This window comes from Myxocyprinus asiaticus, chromosome 2 (genome assembly GCF_019703515.2).
Source record: "Myxocyprinus asiaticus isolate MX2 ecotype Aquarium Trade chromosome 2, UBuf_Myxa_2, whole genome shotgun sequence".
In the NCBI taxonomy this organism is placed as follows: domain Eukaryota; kingdom Metazoa; phylum Chordata; class Actinopteri; order Cypriniformes; family Catostomidae; genus Myxocyprinus; species Myxocyprinus asiaticus.
Window position 1 is genome coordinate 19,488,396 of NC_059345.1, and position 21,803 is coordinate 19,510,198.

General features: G+C 37.3%; 1 protein-coding gene across 2 annotated transcripts in view; it reads right to left on the reverse strand.

Annotated features, from left to right (window-relative positions):
• Positions 1-311: 311 nt before the first annotated feature.
• LOC127413050 (kin of IRRE-like protein 1) overlaps positions 312-21,803 on the reverse strand; it is a 41,296-nt gene continuing 19,804 nt past the window's right edge. The window contains exons 2-15 of one of the 2 annotated variants that reach the window (XM_051649893.1): positions 20,523-20,672; positions 18,588-18,737; positions 17,149-17,306; positions 16,216-16,366; positions 15,415-15,520; positions 15,021-15,169; positions 13,346-13,473; positions 12,535-12,661; positions 11,278-11,378; positions 9,631-9,847; positions 8,161-8,268; positions 7,690-7,817; positions 6,824-6,901; positions 312-6,140 (exon numbers count right to left, since the gene is read on the reverse strand). In XM_051649893.1, coding sequence (XP_051505853.1) covers positions 5,523-6,140; positions 6,824-6,901; positions 7,690-7,817; positions 8,161-8,268; positions 9,631-9,847; positions 11,278-11,378; positions 12,535-12,661; positions 13,346-13,473; positions 15,021-15,169; positions 15,415-15,520; positions 16,216-16,366; positions 17,149-17,306; positions 18,588-18,737; positions 20,523-20,672 — 2,369 coding nt within the window. In that variant the 3' untranslated portion in view covers positions 312-5,522. Of the gene's footprint in view, positions 6,141-6,823; positions 6,938-7,689; positions 7,818-8,160; positions 8,269-9,630; positions 9,848-11,277; positions 11,379-12,534; positions 12,662-13,345; positions 13,474-15,020; positions 15,170-15,414; positions 15,521-16,215; positions 16,367-17,148; positions 17,307-18,587; positions 18,738-20,522; positions 20,673-21,803 lie in introns of both variants that reach the window. The other variant, XM_051649886.1, reaches the window with a different exon arrangement.

Below are 21,803 nucleotides of genomic sequence, written 5' to 3' on the forward strand. Positions count from 1 at the left end.
AAAAAGGTGTAGAACAGTGCAGAAGTGTGGGGTTTGGGATGCACTTCAAGAGTGATAAACTGAAGTAAAACATTTGTAGTATGCATATATACAGTGTGTGTGTGTATATATATATATATATATATATATATATATATATATATATATATATATATATATATATATATATAAATATGTATATATATGTATATATATATTTGTATATATGTGTATATATATATATATATATATATATATATATATATATATATATATATATATATATATATATATACATACAAACCACACACTCAATACTTCACTGATTCTTAGAAAAACAGTGCTTTTATTTCTGATATACTGTGAAAAAATAATTACGTAACATTTTAAAAAAATATTGGAAAAAATCAAAAAGGAAATAAAAAAATCTTTCAAACATTTTTTCAGCTACCAAGAACAGTACAGTAAGCTCAACATTTATTTTCTAAGACACAATTATACAGGATACACTCCTACCAGCAGAAGAAAAGTATTGGAGCAGGAACGTGAGAGAAGTAAATGAACGAATTACATAAAGGTTTTCATAAACTCAATCATTTGCACTCACACCCATACATGCTCAATCGCACACACAAAAACACATGTATCTTTCATTGAAACTCAACATACACTCCTCTGGCCTTTAGCCGGTTTATAAAGTAAGGGAATATAAAAGTCGTGTTTCCTAAGGCCACTCTTTTTAAAATTGTATTTACTCCTTCATAGTTCCTTCTTCTCGTCTTTATGGAGCTTCAAGTTCTTAGATGGGGGTGGGGAGGGGGAATACAATTACCGTCCAGTGGGTTGAGCCACATCTCCCACAATATTCTCCCCAGGTCATCACACAAGTAATAAACCATCAGTATCAAGGCTGAGTGATTGGCAGCTCGGGCAGGTGTCAAGATGTATTTGGAATCCTTCTGAATGCTCTTGGCATCATACTGAATCCCAGCCAAGCTACACTCAACTCATCATCCTTGTCGTACTTTACCCATTCGGAAAGTACCATCGCCATGGTGTTTGTCATCCTTCTTCACGTGATTGAAAACATAGCAATACTGCATTTAAAGAGTGCATCAAACTGGATGATGTAAAATAATACTTTAAGTTGGAATTACATATGGGAAAGTATTTACAGGGCTCGTTGTTGAAAACTTGTCATAGAGAGTACCTCACTGTTCTGAGAACAACTAATGAGGATTGTCTTCACCCTCAAGTTCTTTTTCCTAATCATCATGTTGATGATCATCATTGCTTTGAAATGGCATCCTTCAAAATCTGTTGAAGACAGTTCACATACAAAGACCATTTCTGGTCCCCATAAGGTAGTTTTTTCTTAATTGGGGGAAATACTTCAAGTTAGGCATCTGTGTTTGGCACAAATATCAGGTGTGTGTTTGTGTGAATAAGTGAGTTAAAGAACCTCCAACCTATCAAGCATTTATAAACTTCATATCAAAGTCATATTTACGCTAGCATTGGGGAACAAGACGATGTAAATCACTCCCATCTATAATCTTTAAGATGAAAGTGATAGCAGCCTGATCTTCGATCAGTAAGGGAAAGTCTGGATACCTAAGGCTGGACCATGCAGTTTAAGACCTTCTCTGCTGTTCCCAACCTTCAAAAAACCTTTTGGTCACTCACGACCGGATAAATTTGCAAACAACAATAAACAAACAAATCTGCATATTTTCTTGTTCGTTGAGGTGAATATCACCTAAATAAAGACTGATACTCTAACATTGAACCTTTGGTCCATAATCACTTACAGAAACAAAGAGAAATGACAAGAAGAAATATTTTTTCTCTGTAATATTCAAAATATTGAGAGAATGCTCTAGCCTAGTGTGCAAATGAGAGATTACATATCGATTATGAGGGTAATCCAAGCTAGAATAATGGAATGCAGTGCAAACAATGACCCCACTACAAAAGCATCATGGAAAAGTGTGGGGCATTTTTGTATATGTATATTTATATTTATATAAATTTAACTGTTCTGAGCTAATTGTATGATAGTGAACTAAATGGTTTTTACTTGCCATGTCTGAAAACTGTTGAATGGCATCCATTAACTAATCTCTGTCATGGTGAAATTTAAAGGGCAATGGGTTTTATTGCAAATGCTCAAAAGTGCCTTTTTTAAAATTGGGTTGGATTCACCACACATCATTACTACACAGAAACAGCTTTTCTGCTAATGGATTATCATACTGTGAGTTAGCCTTTACACTGGAAGGCTAGTAACCTGTTTAACGAGGTAGCTCTGCAAACTGGATAGCCAGGTGGATTCTGATTTACAGGCAAAGCAAAGAAAAAAAAATTCTCAGAAAACTTCCACAGCTCATGTGCTCTTAATTTCCTGTGTCACACTCAGAACTTTACTTCAGAATAAATAATAAAAACTCAAATATTTTAGGACGTTGTGATCATTAGTATATAATACATTAGTATTAGTATCCAGGTCATATTTCACCCCGAAAACAAAAGAAGAAATAACACATTACATTGCGATTTTTTATTTTTATATATTTTTTTTGCTTTGTGACATCATGATATTTAAGATCTTCTATCTATTGTAATTGCTGTAATGCCACATAAAAAAAGTAAAAAAAAAAAAAAAATCATTCTCATTACTGTAATGTAAAATGTTATTTAAAATGTACAAGTATTTATATATCATGGTAGTATTAGGCTACGTTAACATTAATCCGGATCCATTTGAAAACAGCAGTCTGGATGTAGAGCGTTTCGAAAACATTTGCCACAAGTTGCTCGTCCAAACTAAAACGTACAAAATGCTTAAATCCCCTTACTGAGCATGTGAAAAATTGCCATTCCATGTACGAGCTGAAATGCAATTGTCCTCGTGTTTTGTCACCAGACAGCAATTCCGAGTAAACTTTGCATCACCAATTGAAGGAATGCATTGTGAAGGTTGTACAAAGTAACACTTATCTTCAACAACAACTTAATAACAGGCCAATAATGGCGCTACAATGTGGGTCGCCATCTTTATTGTTTTAGGTTGAATGGATCACATGACAGCGTCATGGATCACATGACAACAAATACATCTTCGTTTTCAGTTATCTCCGGCGTCTTCCCCATCCACACTACAACATGAAGATGCCGTTTTTAAATTTATCGACTTGAGAGAGCGTTTTTTGAAAAGCTCTGATTTTGCAGTCAAAAACGCCATCTCGGTGTGGACGGAAGGCCAAAATAGAGAAAAAGATGCGTACTCAAACGAAAACGTAATAGTGTGGACATGGCCTTAGTTGTGCTGCCTTTAGGTCGATGTTAATAAATATCATTACAGTATTTTATACTGAAATACAACAAAAATATATTTTGTTACAGTAATGAGAATCTTCACTTCACTTTTAAAACACCTGGACACCTTAGGAGGCTGTATTTGGAGGTAGGATAAAAACAAGGTGCTTTTCTAACTGTTGCTGAAGTTTCCTTAAGAGTTCCTTTTAATTAGAAAATGCTGTCGGTTGGGGGCCTGGGTAGCTCAGCGAGTATTGACGCTGACTACCACCCCTGGAGTTGTGAGTTCGAATCCAGGGCGTGCTGAGTGATTCCAGCCAAGTCTCTTAAGCAACCAAATTGGCCCGGTTGCTAGGGAGGGTAGAGTCACATGGGGTAACCTCCTTGTGGTCGCTATAATGTGGTTCTCACTCTCAGTGGGGCACGTGGTGAGTTGTGCGTGGATGCCGCGGAGAATAGCATGAAGCCTCCACATGCGCTATGTCTCTGCAGTGCATGCTCAACAAGCCACGTGGTAAAATGCAAGGATTGACGGAGGGACGAGCCAAAATAAATTTATGTGGTAATCAATATTGTGCCACAAATGCTGTCGATTGAACTCAACTTGTATTGAATCCGGAACATTCCTTTAACTGATTAGGCAGCAATTCAGCTGCCTAAGTTTTTGGAGGCAGCCTAGGAGATTGCTATGAACAGCGTGGTTTTTGGCAAAATATTCTCATAAATGAAATGGATAATATTTGGATTAAAATTCTGCTTAAAACTACTCAAACAAGCATTACTCCAGTAGACTCTCATTGAAAAAAGGCAAACGTTTGTCAGAGAAATGCAGGACGGCAGCAGTTGCTAAAATATGATTGGTCAGAAGGCTTTTAAGGCGAGTCTTAGCGAAGGGTCAGTTCATTTATTCGTTGAAGCAAATGCCAGATTTGTGAAGATTTCTAGTAAATAATGTAACATTTGCTGAACAATTTATGGCATATGTAGTAACACGTACCGCTGTACTTGCTCTTGTCTCTCTCTCTCTTCTTTTCTTTACAGACCATCATAGTGCAGATAATAGTCCCTTCCGGCAAACAGTTACTTCAAGTGATCTGAATCGCTATCAAGGTATAGAACTTGCCACATAGGTCATAGCTTGTCTAATTTTAATCTAGTGTCAGCAGTGACATTACAGTTTTGTCCTTTGGATGTATCTTGTGTTTTTCCCCAGTAACTTAAGCTTTAAAAATTCAGATTATGCCTCATTTTAATAGGTCCATTTCCATTGGACAGAGATACTTCAGTCCTGTGGAACCTGCCATCCACTACAACAACAGTAACAATAGGCATTTTTTAATTGCAGGAACTTTTACTAGTTTCTAGAACTATTTTGTGTTCTCGTTATTTTTCCACCATATGAACTAGTTTCACATGGAACTAAAACCTTAACCAAACCAGGAACCTTTTTAGTATCTGCTTCAGAGGTAGTGGAACTATTAGCCATCAGACAGCCGATACCAGACATTTTTAAAAGACTGACGAGTTTTTGCTTGTGATGTTGGGATGTTTATAAAGTAGTTTTTGTAAGTAAATTAAAGTAAAAAGTGATACAAGTTTAGCACATGGTGTGTTTCGTGTGTTATTTATACAATCCACCACAGCTATTGTAGGTGGTGCCACAGTACCAATAAAACTGCAAATGGTCTCTTGGTTTGGTGTGAAATATGACCTGGTTATATTTTCATGAGATTCACATGCATTGAGAGCAGCTGAAGAAGCCATTCAAGAGAATTCATACATGCATCTCGTATGACCATCTCTCTAAGAGATCATTGTCAAACAGACTACTAGCCTACAATAGACATCCTTCATTTCTCATGAATTACCGTACCTTCTTGACCATGTTTATTCTGGGCATTCACTATTTATTGAGCATTATAAAGATCTTAGATCTTTCCATGACACAAGTCTCACTTGATTGTGGCCTTCGATTTCAGCTCCTGGAGCTGGGAAATAAACACAAAGATGAAGAAAGAGAATTTCCTCACCTCCTGTCTTGCATCTCATTCTTATTTCTTGCTCTCTGTTTACTCTGAGCGTTTCATTTTTCATTCAGCCATCATTTTTATCTCTGGTTTAATCATTATTTCCATTCTGTGTATATGTGTGAGTGTGACCATGAGTGTGTGTACTTATATGGCCGACATTGGCACAACCTGTTAAGAAAACACTCCGGTTCTCCATTACACGTGTGTCTGCATCCTCTGTGTGTGTCGGTGGGAGTAATCCGAATGCTGAGAGGTGTAGGAGAACCTTGTGGAACTTCCGTATTTCCCGAGTCCAGTCTCTGGGGTTCCAGCACTGCCTCCTGCACCGACACTCGGCCCCACCCCGTACATCTCATACGCTGGCCCACTTTCTAATGGGGCAAGGCTTGGCGGAGCAAACCCCATCCGAAATGGCGGATAGTGCGATGGGTAGCCGTAATTTTCGTATCCTAGCTGAGGGGTAGAGTCCAGGAGGCTGCAGTCAGCTGGGAAGTCACTAGTCTGTGGACCAGAACTGGGTGGAGGTTGCTGGGACTGCCCAGCACGGGTGAAGGTGTTGAATTGGGCATAGCTGTTGTGTGAGAGTCTAGAGGGAGGGCGAGGGTCATAGCAACCCGCTCGTGACCCTGGAGCCAAGCTGCTTGGTGTTCCCGGGCCTGCAGTAGCTACAGGCGGACCTGAGCTGCTGCTGACTGTTGCAGCACCCCCTGGCTGGCTGGAGGTGCGATAGTCTGAGTAGTGCATGGATCGGGAGGCTGGACGGCCCTCATCATGGGTGGAAGCTCGCACGTTGTAGTAGCCATTTGTTGGATCCTGCAAGGACAATAGAGATCTCAGGTGATGTTCAAATGTACTTCTTATATATGAGCACATAATTTCCAGGAACACATTCTAAATTCTAAATACTTTACTGAACTTGAGTAAACTGGTAAAAACATGCATCTGTATGTATCATGACATCTCCCCCCACCACCCAGTCTCTTCATTGTAATGTGAAGTAATACAGTAATGAAAATCACCTTATCAAGACACTGTTTGTTATTATTAAAATCAGCACAAATTCAAGCAGTTGTACTACACAATTTAAACACTATACATACAGTATAGATTGTTTACATTGTACATTACAATGTATTAAATGGTTTGCTTATTGTGTTTAAAAAAAAAAAATGCAATTGCAATTTTGCATCATATTAGGCTACCAACAGTTGGTGCTTATTGTCATGAAAGGGGGTGCTTAATGTCACATTTCCAAAAAATGGTCACTAAAACAATTTAGAAATGTGTTTTGTTTTTTTGGGGTTGGTCTCGAGGTCTTGTGGGATTCACCCTTTTTACTTAATGCTTACACCAAAACAATCTTGAAATGAAAAAATACACACAAAAAAAGTTTTGTTTTTTTTAGCCCATGTCTTTTTATATCACTTTTATTTGTGTGTGCAGAAGTGTTACTATGTGTGTGTGTGTGTGTGTGTGTACACTATTTGTCTCTTCACCTTGAGCTCATAGTCCTGGCGTGTGTCCAGTGTGTCACTACGCAGCTCCTGTTTGAGGTCAATGTCATCTTTAAAAGGCTGGGAGGAGGGAGAGAGGGTCACAGAAGGCAAAAACTAAACCATAAACGACCAAGAGCAACCAAGAGGGGAAGAGAGATGCAACGTAAGAGGGGAGGAACACCAACAGGAGATAAGAAGAGGAAAAGAGAAGAAGGATATAAAAGGAAGAAAGGGAGGTTAAGAGAGAAACAGAAATTAATTCAGCTTTTGAAATATTATTTAGAAGGAAATAAATTTGAGGAAGTGAAGAATGGTTAGTGCATAGTGTCTTGGTCGTGTGTACAAATTTAGGGACAATTAATTAATACAGATCAAATCTTGTGGTCACAACTAATAATTAAACCAAGTGTATATTTTGATTTATCAACTAATTAGTTAGTCTATAGTCCATCAAATTTGTATTATCTTAGAAGATTTAAAAGATAATGCACAATCACCATTGGCATCAGACATGGCATAAAACTTGTTACATTTCATGAATCAGAAGAATTTATCTTAATATTATTTTAGTGCAAAATGGCCCTTCCTACATTTAACAAAATCATTCAGCTCTTTTCCAAGTCATCAAAATGTTTTTGTATGGTTGACAATTCTTTTAAGCAGTTGTCAACAACTAAACCTTTCATGGCCTAACTCAAATCAACCAAATTCTTAGATGTAATATTAAATGATTAAAATAAATATTGTCCATTTGTTTGTTTGAAAAGTATTATTTTTATTTTAAATAATTAATGTCATATTTTTTTATCTCAAAGTCCCTCTACATCCTGCAATTAATTCTGTCATGTGTTGACAGAAGTACTCACAGAATACATGGCCTTAACCATGCGTGTTGCCGTGGAGACACTGCCCGAGTCTTCCTCCAGGCTGTGGGTCTCTTTGTTTATGGTCTCCACCTTGATATCTGGCTTGCCAAGCGTGACCCCTCGACGACCTGTAAAGTAAACATCCCAATAAGCATCTGATTTATCGCAGCCCTGAAAAGGCCTTTTGACATTTAGTAGTTGTTATTGATGTTTTTAAATATGGCTGATTGCCCTTGGGCTTTGTAATTATTTAAGGACACTTAAGCTTCTACATTCTCAAAGACAGACTTTGCATGTTGCAGTTTGTAAGAGAGATTGATTATTTAAGACTGTCTTACAAACCACACACCCAGTAGTTGCCTGATAGAAAAATTATAAGTAATTTATAAAATTATATGAAGTAATTATTATTAATGATGAGATAATTGTGAAAACAAGTGGATGAAAACTTAATGTCATTTGATGACTTACTTCCTTTGCGTTGTTTGTACAAGAAGAGTACTAATGCCAATAAACAGAGGAGAAGAAGAATTGAACAGCCTACAGTGCCACCAGCAATGATCCCAACCGGCACTATCTCTAAAGCAGAAGGGCAGAGAAAGAGATAAAGACCACAATGATCTGCCAGAATTTTCAATTAACCTGCAGAAATAAAAATAGTTATATTTTCTTTCCAAGAGTGAATTAACTAAATTGAACTGAAATGAAATTAGGAATACACTGAATTTGTGAATTTCATTCAAGCCATTTATTATTGTATATGTTGAAGAACAGACATAATTAAACAATAAATATACTATATAGATGACTCAACAACAGCCCTGTTTTCACTACTTGTGCTATGCCAGACAGGAAATCCAGTCAACAAACCTCTATCTTTACGTATCAAAGCTAATTTGTAGAATACATTGTAGTTTTACATGAGGAACTACTTGTTTGACATCTGACATCATCCATACATCAGTTTGAGTACTATATAATATGATGGGGGCTCAGAGCAGTAAGGGATAGTGTAATTGATATGAGATGCCTGTTTCATAACCACAAATCTAAAGAAACATTTAATAAGCACAGCCCCTTACTAATAATAATGCAAATCTTTTTTCTACCAACTAATAGAGTAACATTAGAGATACAGTACTGTATAAACTTGACGATGTTTTCAATTTAATTTAAATATATTTGTATAGGGTAAATACAAGTAAAGTGGGACACTTTCTGATCATTTGTAATTGGTGTTGCTTTTAAAATATGATCCAAATGGCTACATCAATGTCATCCCATACTAGATTAAGATGGCCTTAATAGTGTTTTTTAGTAACTGAAAAATATACACATAATTATAGAGGATTAAACTTAACTGTCCCACTTTACATTTTGCCCCACTTTACCTGTTTTCACCCTAGTACTTTTCACAATAAATATAGTTTCAAAGCAGCTTTACAGAGAAGAGTGCCTTACAACCTGCAGTGTGCAAGCTAATGATTTTAGTCCCACTTTATATTAGGTGTCTTTAACAACTATGTAGTAACATTAAAATACATACAATACATTGTATTTATTGTGTAACTACATGTTGTTCTGTAAAATTCTCACAAGATTCACATTTACTGCTACTGAGGTACTGTACGTGTAAGTTTAGGGTTGGGGTAAGGTTAAAGTGCAACTACAGATGTAATTAAATGCAGGTACTTTAAATGTAAGTGCAATGCAACAGCATGTATGTACATAATAAGTACACTGTATCAAATGCTTAAGTACATAGTAGTTAAAGACACCTAATATAAAGTGGGTAAATTTTTTATTCATTTTTTTTATTTATTTTATATTTCTCTGAGAGGTGGCCCTCTGAGGGTTCCCGTACACCAGTCTGAAAACCCCTTAGACACTGTGGACTCTCTGGTTGTATTGACCCTTGTATTTGCAAGCATGTATCCTCACCCATCTCTTCCAGTGTGATGATCATGGTCCCAGGTCCGAATGAATTCCATGCAGTGCAGTTGTATGTAGACTGGAAGTCGGACTCCATGACGTTGTTGATGGTGAGGGTGGACAGCACTGCTCCACCCTGTGAGGTCAGCTTGCTCTGTTCTACCGTGTACCGTTCTGATAGGGTTCCCTTCTCCTTTTCCCATACATTCTCCTTCCATGCCCACACCTGGGGAACACACAAACACACAGTGTGAGAGATCAATCATGTGCACATAATATTTAAATCTCAAACCTTTGTCCTGAAAGACTGAATCCTGGTAAACCTGCAGGACTAAACAAAGTGTAGTCTAGAAAAATAACTATTTGCTATACATATAATACTCACACAAATATAAATAAATAATAATGTTTTGAAAGTGCTAAAGCATCTATTTGTTTTGCAGACAGTAAAAATTGTGAATATGCATGAAAAACATACAACAATATTTTTTATTGGGATCTTTTAATTAAAAAAATAAAAAAATAGTATGCCATTTATTCTTAAAGCTAAGTAACACCTACGGAATAAATGGTATTCTATTATTTTATTTTTTTCTATCCTAAAATTAAGAGACCAACAAGAAGAAGGTGGGCCAGAAATATATTAGCACAGTTCAACATAATCTGTACATTTCATAGAGGAGTGAAAAAATAAATCCATTATAAATATTTAGGGCTTAAAAAGCATATTCAAGTGAGTGAAATGCACCTGAACTGTATCTGTTCTGCATTTCTGCCCTGCACACACACTTATTTCACACCAGAAATGGGATAAATGATTTTTCCATGCAGAAACATGGAGCAGAAAAATGGTGAGAAAAAAAAGTTCCCCCTTGAAACCCACTAAAAAGTGTTGTATTATTCATGTTGAGCTGTGAGAATATTTAAAACTGCATACCTCCACATGTTCATGGTAAGATTCCATTTACCTCACAAACCATGACATTTGAAAAGAGTACAGCATTAAAAGGAATGACTGTTATGTTCACATATTTCATATTTCATAAATCTCTTCCTGGAGATGCACTGGGGCCTTAGCTGCAAGTCATTCTAAAATTGAATGACTCAGATGTCTCAGAGAATGGCTGGGTTTGAAAACTAGCTACTGTATACTGCGCTACAGCAGAACCACATTCAGTAGAGCACAGAGGTTTGGCTTGGGTTCAGGTATAGTTTTGAAATTTGAAGTTAAGTTTTAATTAAATTTTAAAACCTCCTTTCAAGTGGAAAGTAAATTGTTTTGACAAGAGCATCAGCTCAATTCCTTTAATGTAAAAGTCAACTAGAACAAAATGTGATTTTTGCTTAATCAAACCTTGTCACTGCAATGCTAGGGCATTGCTATGAAGATGTCTAGGTGTTTTGGTGTCCTGAGTCAAAATAGCCCATCCCAAGTCTCTATGATATTCTGGCCCCTTAATATGGCTTGGGATGTCACGTCAGCGTAGGTCTATGGGTATTTTCGCCCATTTTATCATAAAATCATAAGTCAGAGTATTTATAAAAGTAAAAGCACACCTTTTTGTTTTCTCGAATGCCAAACCCTAAATACTGTATGAGGAATAATAATAGCAAGCAAGCACCACTAATGAATGTTATGATTTAGAGAAAACTTACAATCTTGTCTGGCGGAGGGGTGCTGGCAATATAACACTTGACTTCCCCTCTCTCTCCTCGAACAGCATACTGAACCGGTTCACTGGAAATGATAGGAGGACCTGCTCAAAGACAGAGAGTCCAAAACAACATGAATTAACAACACAAACTGATTTATTATCAGGGTAACTACTGATATACTCCTGGCTATAACCATAGATTGACTGATCTTGTAATGCAGAATAAGTTTATTATTGCAAACTTTGTTACATAAATTCATAACAAAAAGCTAAATATTCTTATAAAGCTAGGGTTTTCAACCAGGTGTCTTATAAGATACAGTATATAGATATACAGTATACAAGAGAGAATTGTCTTTAAAAAAATGTATGACAATGGGGGGGGTGGGGGTCTATAAATGTTAAAAATAAAAACCCTGTTGTAAACCCATGAAAGCTGCCTCAGTTTTTGATACAGCACTGTAATACCTCTCTCTCTCTCTCTCTCTCTCTCTCTCTCTCTCGCTCTCTCTCTCTCTCTGTCTCTCACTCTCTCTCTCTCTCTCTCTCTCTCTCTCTCTCTCTCTCTCTCTCTCTCTATATATATACACACTACCGGTCAAAAATTTTGAAACACTTACTCATTCTTTATTATAATTTATTTTCACATTTTAGAATAATAGTAAAGTCATCAAAACTATGGAAGAACATAAATGGAACTATGGGAATTATGTTGTGACTAAACAAAATCCTAAATAAATCAAAACTGTGTTATATTTTAGCATCTTCAAAGTAGTCACCCTTTGCCTAGAATTTGTAGACATGTACTCTTGACATTTTCTCAACCAATTTCTTGAGGTATCACCCTGGGATGCTTTTTAAACAGTATTGAAGGAGTTCCCATCTATGTTGGGCACTTATTGGCTGCTTTTATTTATTATTTGGTCCAAGTCATCAATTTCAAAAACTTTTTTTTTTTTTTATTACATTTTAGTTTTACAATGAAATAAATTAATATGGTGGCACAATTATATTTTTGTCTACAAAACTAATTTCAAACATTTAAGCATACGCCTTCAGATCAAAAGATTTTTAAGATCATGATAAACATTTCAGTCAAGTGTTTGAAAACTTTTGACCGGTAGTGTGTGTGTGTGTGTGTGTATATATATATATATATATATATATATATATATATATATATATATATATATATATATATATACACACACAGTATATACAGTAATAGGGACAGAGAATGTGAAATTGCTGTACTGACCGTTGACAGTGAGTGTGACCTCTGTTTCGCCCACTCCGATCCTGGGCACGATAGCCTTACAAACATACTGACCAGCATCTGACTGACTTACTGACTTCAAATAGAGCTGGTTATTATTACTCAATACCTGTGCATTAGAGAGACACAGATGAAGAGAATGAGAGTAAGAGAAAGAGGGAAAAAATGAAAAATGCTGTAAAACCTTTCCAGCATAGACAGTGGGCATATATGACATATTTGCATTTTTTATCCAGAGCCTCTTCCAGAGATTTTTGTTACTCTGAAAGTAGTAAGACATATTTTGGGGTCATTTAGCTATTTAATTTCTAATAATGATATAAAAACATTTCTGCTCAACACATTCTACGTTTCCAAGGCACAACAGGAGTCTGTGAAATGTATATTAGTTGGATATAAATTGTATCCTAAACTAAGACTAAAAACTTAATGATGAAACATTTCTGCGTTTAGACACAGGTTGAGTTTCTCAAAACAAACAAAGACCCAATGAGTCTCTCAAAACAAACAAAGCCATGTGGTATAGGACAAGGGAGTGCAGCTCCAATATCAGAACACATTTGGAAGATAAATATGGGCATGAGGCAGAGACAGGACACATATGGAGAACACTCACTGACAAAGATAGAGTACTTTAACACAGACAGTGGAGAGAAAAAATGAAAATTGGAAAGAAAAAAAATAAGTATATTTTGAGAAATATAGAGGGAAGACTGGAAATGTGATAAAAAGTTCGTTTCAGTAAAAAGATCTCAGGACAGAATGGCAAGAATAAATCGAGGTAGGTGCTCACCATGCTTGAACCCTTTTTTGTCCAGGTTAGTGTGAGAGGAGGATTTCCTGCCCACTTGCAGTTTAGAGTGACGTCTGAGTCTACATCTACCGTTACTGGTTTAGGCTCGACTACCAGGATAGGACCAACTGTATTTTGAAAGACAGAGATTAAAACAAATAGGTCAGTTTTTTCTAAATGTGCATTACAAATGATTAGAGGTCGACCGATATATCGGTTTTGCCGATTAATCGGCACCGATAACAGATTTCTGGAACTATCGGTTCTCGCCAAAAATCCACACCGATAAATTTTCCCCGTTGCATCAGGTGCTTGAGAGGCTGGGAAGGGACCGCTGTCGTTATACAGTATGAGAGCATCCTCTAGAGGCGAAATAAAAACTATCACTTCACTGATGCCTTGTGGTGTTAGTTTTGACACGTGAGACTACATTCTGTATGGAGTGGAACACTTCAGATGCGGATTTAAAACATCAACAACGAAAAGGTATGTATACAGTACACTACAGTACACATTGTCATATCATTATAAAGTAATTACTTTGTTGACTAGATGCTGCATTAGTAGAGAACAGCAGTATGTTTGCCAAAAAGGCTGAGAGGACGCTAACATTAAAGCTAACCTCAAGCAGTTAAAACAACTTACAGTTGGTGGAGGTCTTTGGCCATTGCGTCTTGCTCTTATAAGCATTTCTCTGATTAAGCAATGAGTTGTTTAAATGCTTTGACAGGAAAGGAGTTCAACCTGGAAATATGTCTCGAGATTCTCATGTTCTGTTCCATTCTGTTGTGTTCCATCTGATTGAACAGCCCATGGCCTGGGCTCATAGTCTGAGCTGCTTCACCACCGAGTTCAGCCGAATACCACTGCTATCTGTGAATATTGCTACTCTACATACAACTGTACTGAATAAACAACAATGTGGTATTTCGCTGTTATTATGAAGTTTGAATCTGGAGTAGTAGGAATCAGTGCAAGTGTAACACCATGTGAACTGTCTGTTGAAGCGTTTTCCCCCCTCATTTTACTTTTGACTTAACATTTGAGAATATGGACTCTTTTATTTATTCATTTTATGCACATTAGTTGAAAATGAAATGCTCTTTTTTAACAGCCAGCATAAGAATGTTCTATGCAATAATATAACGGTGCTGAATGGTTTATGTATTTATTGCACCCTCTAAGGAAACAACGTCAATTTAAAAATCAGCTGACTTTAAAATTGTAATATTTGTTCATATATATGAATATTTATATATTTATTTCATTTAAAAAAGTACAATAAATGTTCATGGTTCAGTCAGTACTGTTTATTTTTGTAATAAAGTTCAGCACTAATTTACTCTAAGTGTTATTTTTTCATTAAGTATCAGTTTTAAAAACTATTGGTTGATTAATCGGTTATCGGCAGGTACTGCCCAACTTAGTTATCGGTATCAGTAAAATCCACAAATGAGTGTGTGGAAGATTTTATCACTAAAAAAGAACTGTGAATACAAATATTGACACTTGCTTAAAAAGCAAAAGTCTGTTTTTTGTTGTACATTTTATATAATAAATGATTTATATGAGTGATTCACTAAGCAGACAGATTGGGTGAAACATTTACTAGATTGAAAAATATTTTAAATTAAAATAACACTACATATGGTTAAATTCACAAACAAATACTTACAGTGGACATCAACTAGAATACTGACGTTTGTGCTGCCCACAGCATTGAACACTTGGCAGGACACAGGCTCGGTGAAGAAAGAGTGATCTGCCTTGGTGACGAACACACTCTCTCTCGCCCCCTGTATGACCACACCTCCCTTTGCCCACCTAAAGAAGCCAAAAGGAACAATTACTGTTTCATATGAAAATATATAGAGAAACTATAAAAAATATATATTTATAGAAAAAATATACAGTACAACAAGGAATACAAGGATAAAACTCCTCTAACAACATATAAGGGGCCTAATACTGCTTAAAGGATAGATATCCTTTATCTCCCTGATAAAAATAAGACATGATTTTTTCATTTCATGCAATGTGAATTGAGCCACATTTAGTAAGAGACATACTTGTAACCCATAATAGGTGGGTTGGCAGTAGCTTGGCAGGTGAAGGTCACTCTTTCTCCTTCCAGTACAGAGCGAGGCTCAATGGATAACGTCACTACTGGTGGGTCTGCAGGGAGCATTCAGAATACATAATACAGCTATAGTCATTTATTAGAAAACAGACATGCTGAAAGACTGATGGTAAGGAGAGCTGGACTGACTGGAGTAGTGGAAGCCAACACAATGGAGACTAACTTAGAAATATAGCCAAAAAATAGCTGTTTAGAAGGGTTTCTCAATCTGGCGACTGGGTGTTTAAACATGTTGGACAGAAAGAATGGGCGGGAGAATCTTACTGTTGAGTCTTGGTTGCTCCTAAGCTTCTTCCCCATCCCATCTAAATACCTTTTGCCATTGTTGTCTTTGGCCTGTTCACTGGGGTGTTTAAGCCACTATTGTTTGTTAAGCTGTTTTGGAACAATTTGTATTGTCTTGTGGGTAGAGAAGATGGCCAATGCACACATACCACCAACAGGCAAAACGTAGGAGGTCCTCTCCTTCATATTTCTACCTACATCCATTTCTATATAACTCATGAATTAGACACTTAAAGTCAACATGAAACACTCATTGTAACAAACTTTTCTTCCATAATCTGATGTACTTCTGAGTTAAGTAGCATATTCAACTAGAAATGTTTTAAGTAATTTAACAACCTGGAATTGATTGAATTGTGAATACTGCCATTACATAAAATAATTGAGCCAAAGATGAAGCAAGTTTCTAAATTTCTACATATTTGAAAAAGGGTTCTAGACTCACGGTGTACGTTGAGGGTGATAGTGGCATGTTTGCCCATCGGCACTGCTAGGTTAGTAGCCACACAGGTGAAGTTCTTCCCTGTATCTGTATCTATTGGTTGAATGGGCAGGTAGCTTCGTGTGGTCACACGTTTCCTGTCTGCGAGCACCTCCTAGAGAACAGGAATTATAGGCTACTATTAATACCTTTGTAATTGAGTAGATGAGGTAGATGTTTTTTTTTAACAAAAATCTCAGGAAATGGCATAAAAATTGGTTTATATTGTGCAATGTGACCATTTTTTATTGTGATTTTTCTGTGTACACAATTGTCTTTCCTGTGGTTATATATTGAAAAAGGAAATTGGGGCGGAGATGTCCTTTCTTAAAGGTGCTCTCAGTAACATTGCACATAATTACACACAATAGTTTTCAGTTTCAGATGCAATTGTAGACGTTTAGTATTCACAGTCAGCCATGATTTCTTTAATCAGTGAGTGAAAGTGTCAAATAACATGACGGTTACTGAGATTAAGTGAGTAGTATTCGGCTGGTAATGTGATTCTAACATGGCATCCCCCATGTGCGGACCCTCTCCGTGTAGAATAAAACAACTTTTATAATGTTACTGATATGACTGGAGACTTCATTTTAATGTGAGTGGTCATGATTTCCTACATATACTGCAACATTACAATTCATGTTTTTTAGGTTACAAACTGGTATTTACAAGGGTATTATGCTATAAATGTGGGTTATGAGGACATTTCTAATGTCCCCATAATTCAAATTGCTTAAAAACTTTGGAGAGTCTATGGAGAGTCCTCAAAAGGATAGCTGCACCAACATGTGTGTGTGTGTGTGTGTGTGTGTGTGTGTGTGTGTGTGTGTGTGTGTGTGTGTGTGTGTGACGAGCTATAGTATTGAAGATAATGTTTGGGTGAGTGTGTCTCACCGTGGTGCTGACAGCCCCTTCTATCGGCAGCCCGTCTTTCTGCCACTCTATGACAGAGGCGGGTTTGGCTCCACGGGACACGCAGCTCATGTTATAGGGGACTCCTGCTGTGAGGAGGATCTCTGGGGAGCCCTCAATCATCGGGTCATCGGGAGGAACTATAGACACAAACAGACACATGGAGTCCATACAACCATCATTGATCAAGCCAAAATATAATTAAAACCAGAACCTACCTAAACATCTATTCATTCCATAATATATTAATCCCTTTAATGCTGTCTATACATTTACATGAATTCATTTGGAAGACACTTTTACATATAATTGCAATAAATCAACAATACTACATATCAGACAATCAAATATACCTAACCATCATAGCCATGCAAAGGCAAAACACAGTAACTACATATTTTCTCAAAATTTTTGTTATGAGCCAAATCTGGTCCCTTAGACCAGTGATTCCCAAACAGGGATACGCATACCCCAGGGGGTACGTAAGCTGGTTGCAGGGAGTATGCAAAAAAGAATTGGATTTTGCTATGTTGAACCTTACAAAATCACATGTATGGCTTAAAATAAAAATAATAAAATCAGGGATGGGTAACAATATCGATTGACCAATTAATCACGATCTTCATTTGATAGATCCCGATATTGATCTTTTACTTACGTCCACACAGCTGCCACTCACTGGATGTTTTTTGTTTGTTTTGGCACCATTCTGAGTAAACTCTAGAGACTGTTGTATGTGAAAATTCCAGGAGATCAGCAGTTACAGAAATACTCAAACCAGCCCGTCTGGCACCAACAATTATGCCAAGGTCTAAATCACTGAGATCACATTTTTTCCCCATTTTGTTGATTGATATGAACATTAACTGAAGCTCCTGACCCGTATCTGCCTGATTTTATGCATTGCACTGCTGCCACATGATTGGCTGATTAGATAATCGCATGAATATGTAGGTGTACAGGCCTTCCTAATAAAGTGCTCAGTAAGTGTATACCTGAAATATAATCGTTTATTATCATTAATAATAATCAATATTAATGATAATGTTCAATTATATAGTCTTTGCTACATATCTTTGGTTTTGTGTCGATGAAGGCGTACTTCAACCTTAGTGATGCTGGTGCTTACAGCAAAAAAGGTTGGGAAACACTGCCTTAGACTATGATCTGTCCTGTGACAGATGGGTTTTTGCCCAGATTCCTGTACATAACCAACTGGCATTGCCAAGTGTGTATATCCAACACATTTGGCAGGACAATACAAAAACTTTGAAGCCATTTTTCTCAGTTTACTGTAGTTACTGTAGTTACTTAATTTAGCCTTTGCAGGGTAGCACACTGTTTTTCTAAAAATCATGCTTAGTAAGAAAATACACACATTCATACACACTCACATAAACATTAATACACACAACACTCACTAAGGACGGTGAGTTTGGCCCGTCGGGAGCGCAGTGCAGCCTCAGTGGCCTGGCATTCATAGAGAGAGTCATCTGACAGTTCAGCAGCCGAGATCTCCAAATTATACTGGCCAACATCCACCAGCCTTAACACACGATACCTCGGCCAGGCTGGAAAAGACACACAAATACACACAGATTATGATCATTGCCACTACATGGGAAAATTTTGGGATAAGAGGGTGAATATACATAATATGAACAAATTTAGACACAAAAGTGCACATAACTAGATTTACATTTTCTGAAGAAAATGTGAATGGTGCTTGTCTGTGGAACGTCCCGGCCACAATTCTATGGAGTGTGGCTGGTTGCCAGGGTGTTGCTGTTTAGTTGCTAATGTGTTGAGCGGTTTTTAGCATGGTGCTGTGAGGGTGTTTGGATGTACTGGATAGTTGTTAAGGCATTCCTAGGTGGTCGCCTGTTCTAGGTGGTTGCTTACTGGCCCAGGTTAAAAGAGTCCACCCTTAAGTCTCTATGATATTCTGGTCTGTATATATGGTTCAGATCCCTCCTTCAATGTAACGCAACATAAACACTAATATGTTTTTGAACACTGTAAGTGAGATTGCTTAGAAAAGTAATATCACACGCTTTCTCAATAAGCACAAATGTCACTGGACAATTTATGCACCGAAGTTTAAAAGTAAAGGTTAGGGGTTTGTAAACATTGTATTTGCGCTACATATGAGCAATAGTAATAGACAGTGATGCTTGCCTTAGCAAACAAACACATATAATACTGTAGGCATACAGTTCAAGCACTGACTGTGCAGTGACTTTATCCACCTCTGGGAGGCAGTAGAGTCTGTTCTCTGAGGCAGTATGATACAGTATATGCTAGTGCTATGACATGGACATTTCCAGCTTTTGCTGCAAGAGAAATGACAAAAGTTCTGCTGTGAATTACATCACATATCCCCAACCCACACACCCCTCTCTCTCTCCGCAATACTCGCCGATTGAGTTATCAGTATGTGCTGCGCTGTTGAGTATGTGTGTATGTATTATTGCATGTGCACATTTGTGTGTGTGTGTGTGTGTGTGTGTGTGTGTATGTGTGTGTGTGTGTGTGGGCGGGTTTGGGTGGTTTATGAGGACTTTTTTTAGGTTACAAACTGGTAATTACAAGGGTACTAAGCTATAAATGTGGTTTATGAGGACTTTTCTAGGGTCGCTTAAAATCATACTAAACTATGTTTTTTTATTTTTTTTATGTAAAAATGCAGAAAGTTTTTTGTGAGGATTAGGTTTAGGGTTAGGGTTAGGGGATAGAATCTAAAGTTTGTACAGTATAAAAATCATTATGTCTATGGAGAGTCCTTATAAGGATAGCCGTACCAACATGTGTGTGTGTGTTTGTGTGTGTGTGTGTGTGTGTGTGTGTGTGTGTGTGTGTGTGTTCACATGCTTTTATATGAAAGCCATGGGGACAAACAACCAGTGAAGCATCACTGTGTAAATACAACTACACTGAATCAAATAGAGAGAGAGAGAGAGAGAGAGAGAGAGAGAGAGAGAGAGAGGGAGACAGAGAGAGTTGAGAAATATGCTAATTCACATTCTTGTAACTGAATCTAGCAAATGCAGCAAATGTAGTTTATTAGGTCCACATTTATCTATTTATAATGGCAGAGGTTAAAAATACCACATCCTGCCCTCACTGTTCTCACGGCAGTCTGCAAGGAGTGAGAAAAGATGAGCAAGTTAGAGGAGCAGAAAGCAAAAGAGCAAAGGGGAGGAGAGGACAAAAGTTAGACAGAAAAACAAACAAACAAGGCAACATGGAAAACAGTAAGACAGTTGAAAGATAAAACAAAAAGAGTGCACAGAGGAAAAAAGACAAAATAAAAGTGAAAGAAAGAAAGAAAGAAAGAAACTCTATACATCACTGACCCCGGAGGTCTTCTCCAATGCCTAAGGCCAGTCCATCCTTGGTCCACTGCACAATGCCCGAATAGTTGAAGACCACGCAGGAAAGGACCACCCTCTGGCCCAAAACCACCGACTGGTCTGCAGGCTCCTGAGAAAACCGCGCTGTCCGCACTGAAAAACAATACACAGTTTTCAATTTTGTGTAACATGCTAACAATAAATTAATTATATATGTTACGATGTTAATATTACATTACCAAATACTCAACAAGATACAACCAACAGTTCAGTTTGATGCAGCTAAGGTTAATATGCAACAATATCACACTTTATGTATTTTATCTGATTAGTCTAAAACAAGAGATTATATCACAGGGACATAACAATAAAACACAAGAGGAGGATTAAGCCTGCCAGGCTAACATACTTCTTAACATCTCCTTTTTTGTTCCACAATAGAAAGTCACATAGGTTTCGAGCAACTAAGGAGGATTAAATGATGGCAGAATTTTTATTAGGGGGGAAATTTACCTTTAGAAGATTAATTTACCCAAAAATGAAAATTCTGTCATCATTTACTCATCCTCATGTTGTTCTAAACCCTTAAGACATCTTTACTGTAATGGAATAAAAAATGTTGACTCCAAGCTTCCAAATGGAGAAAAAAATCAATATTACAGTAAACACCATAAAAGTAATCGTTACAACTTAAATATTCCAAGTCCTCTGAAGCTGTATGATAGTTGTGTGATGAACAGACTGAAATGTAATTCATATTCACTGATAATCTTCTGCACAGGATATCTCATTCACATATCATCATAATAATAATAATAAATCCTTACAATTATATAGCATCTCCTCAACCACCACCAGTGTGCAGCATCCCCCTGGATGATGCAACAGCATCCACAGTGCACCAGAACACCCAACACACACTAGCTATTGGTGGAGAGGAGAGCAGTGTGATGTAGCCAATTCAGGGATGGTGATTATTATGAGAACATGATAGATAAGGGCCAGGACCAGGAATTTTGGTCAGGACACCAGGGTTATACCCTTACACTTTACGAGATTTTTTAATGACCACAGAGAGTCAGGACCTCAGTTTAACGTCTCATCCGAAAGACGGTACTTTTTTACAGTAGTGTCCCCATCACTATACTGGGGCATTAGGACCCACACAGACTACAGGGTGAGCACCCCCTGCTGGCTTCCCTAATACCAATTCCAGCAGCAACCTTAGTTTTTCCCAGGAGGTCTTCCATCCAGGTACTGGCCAGGCTCAACCAGACTCAACCC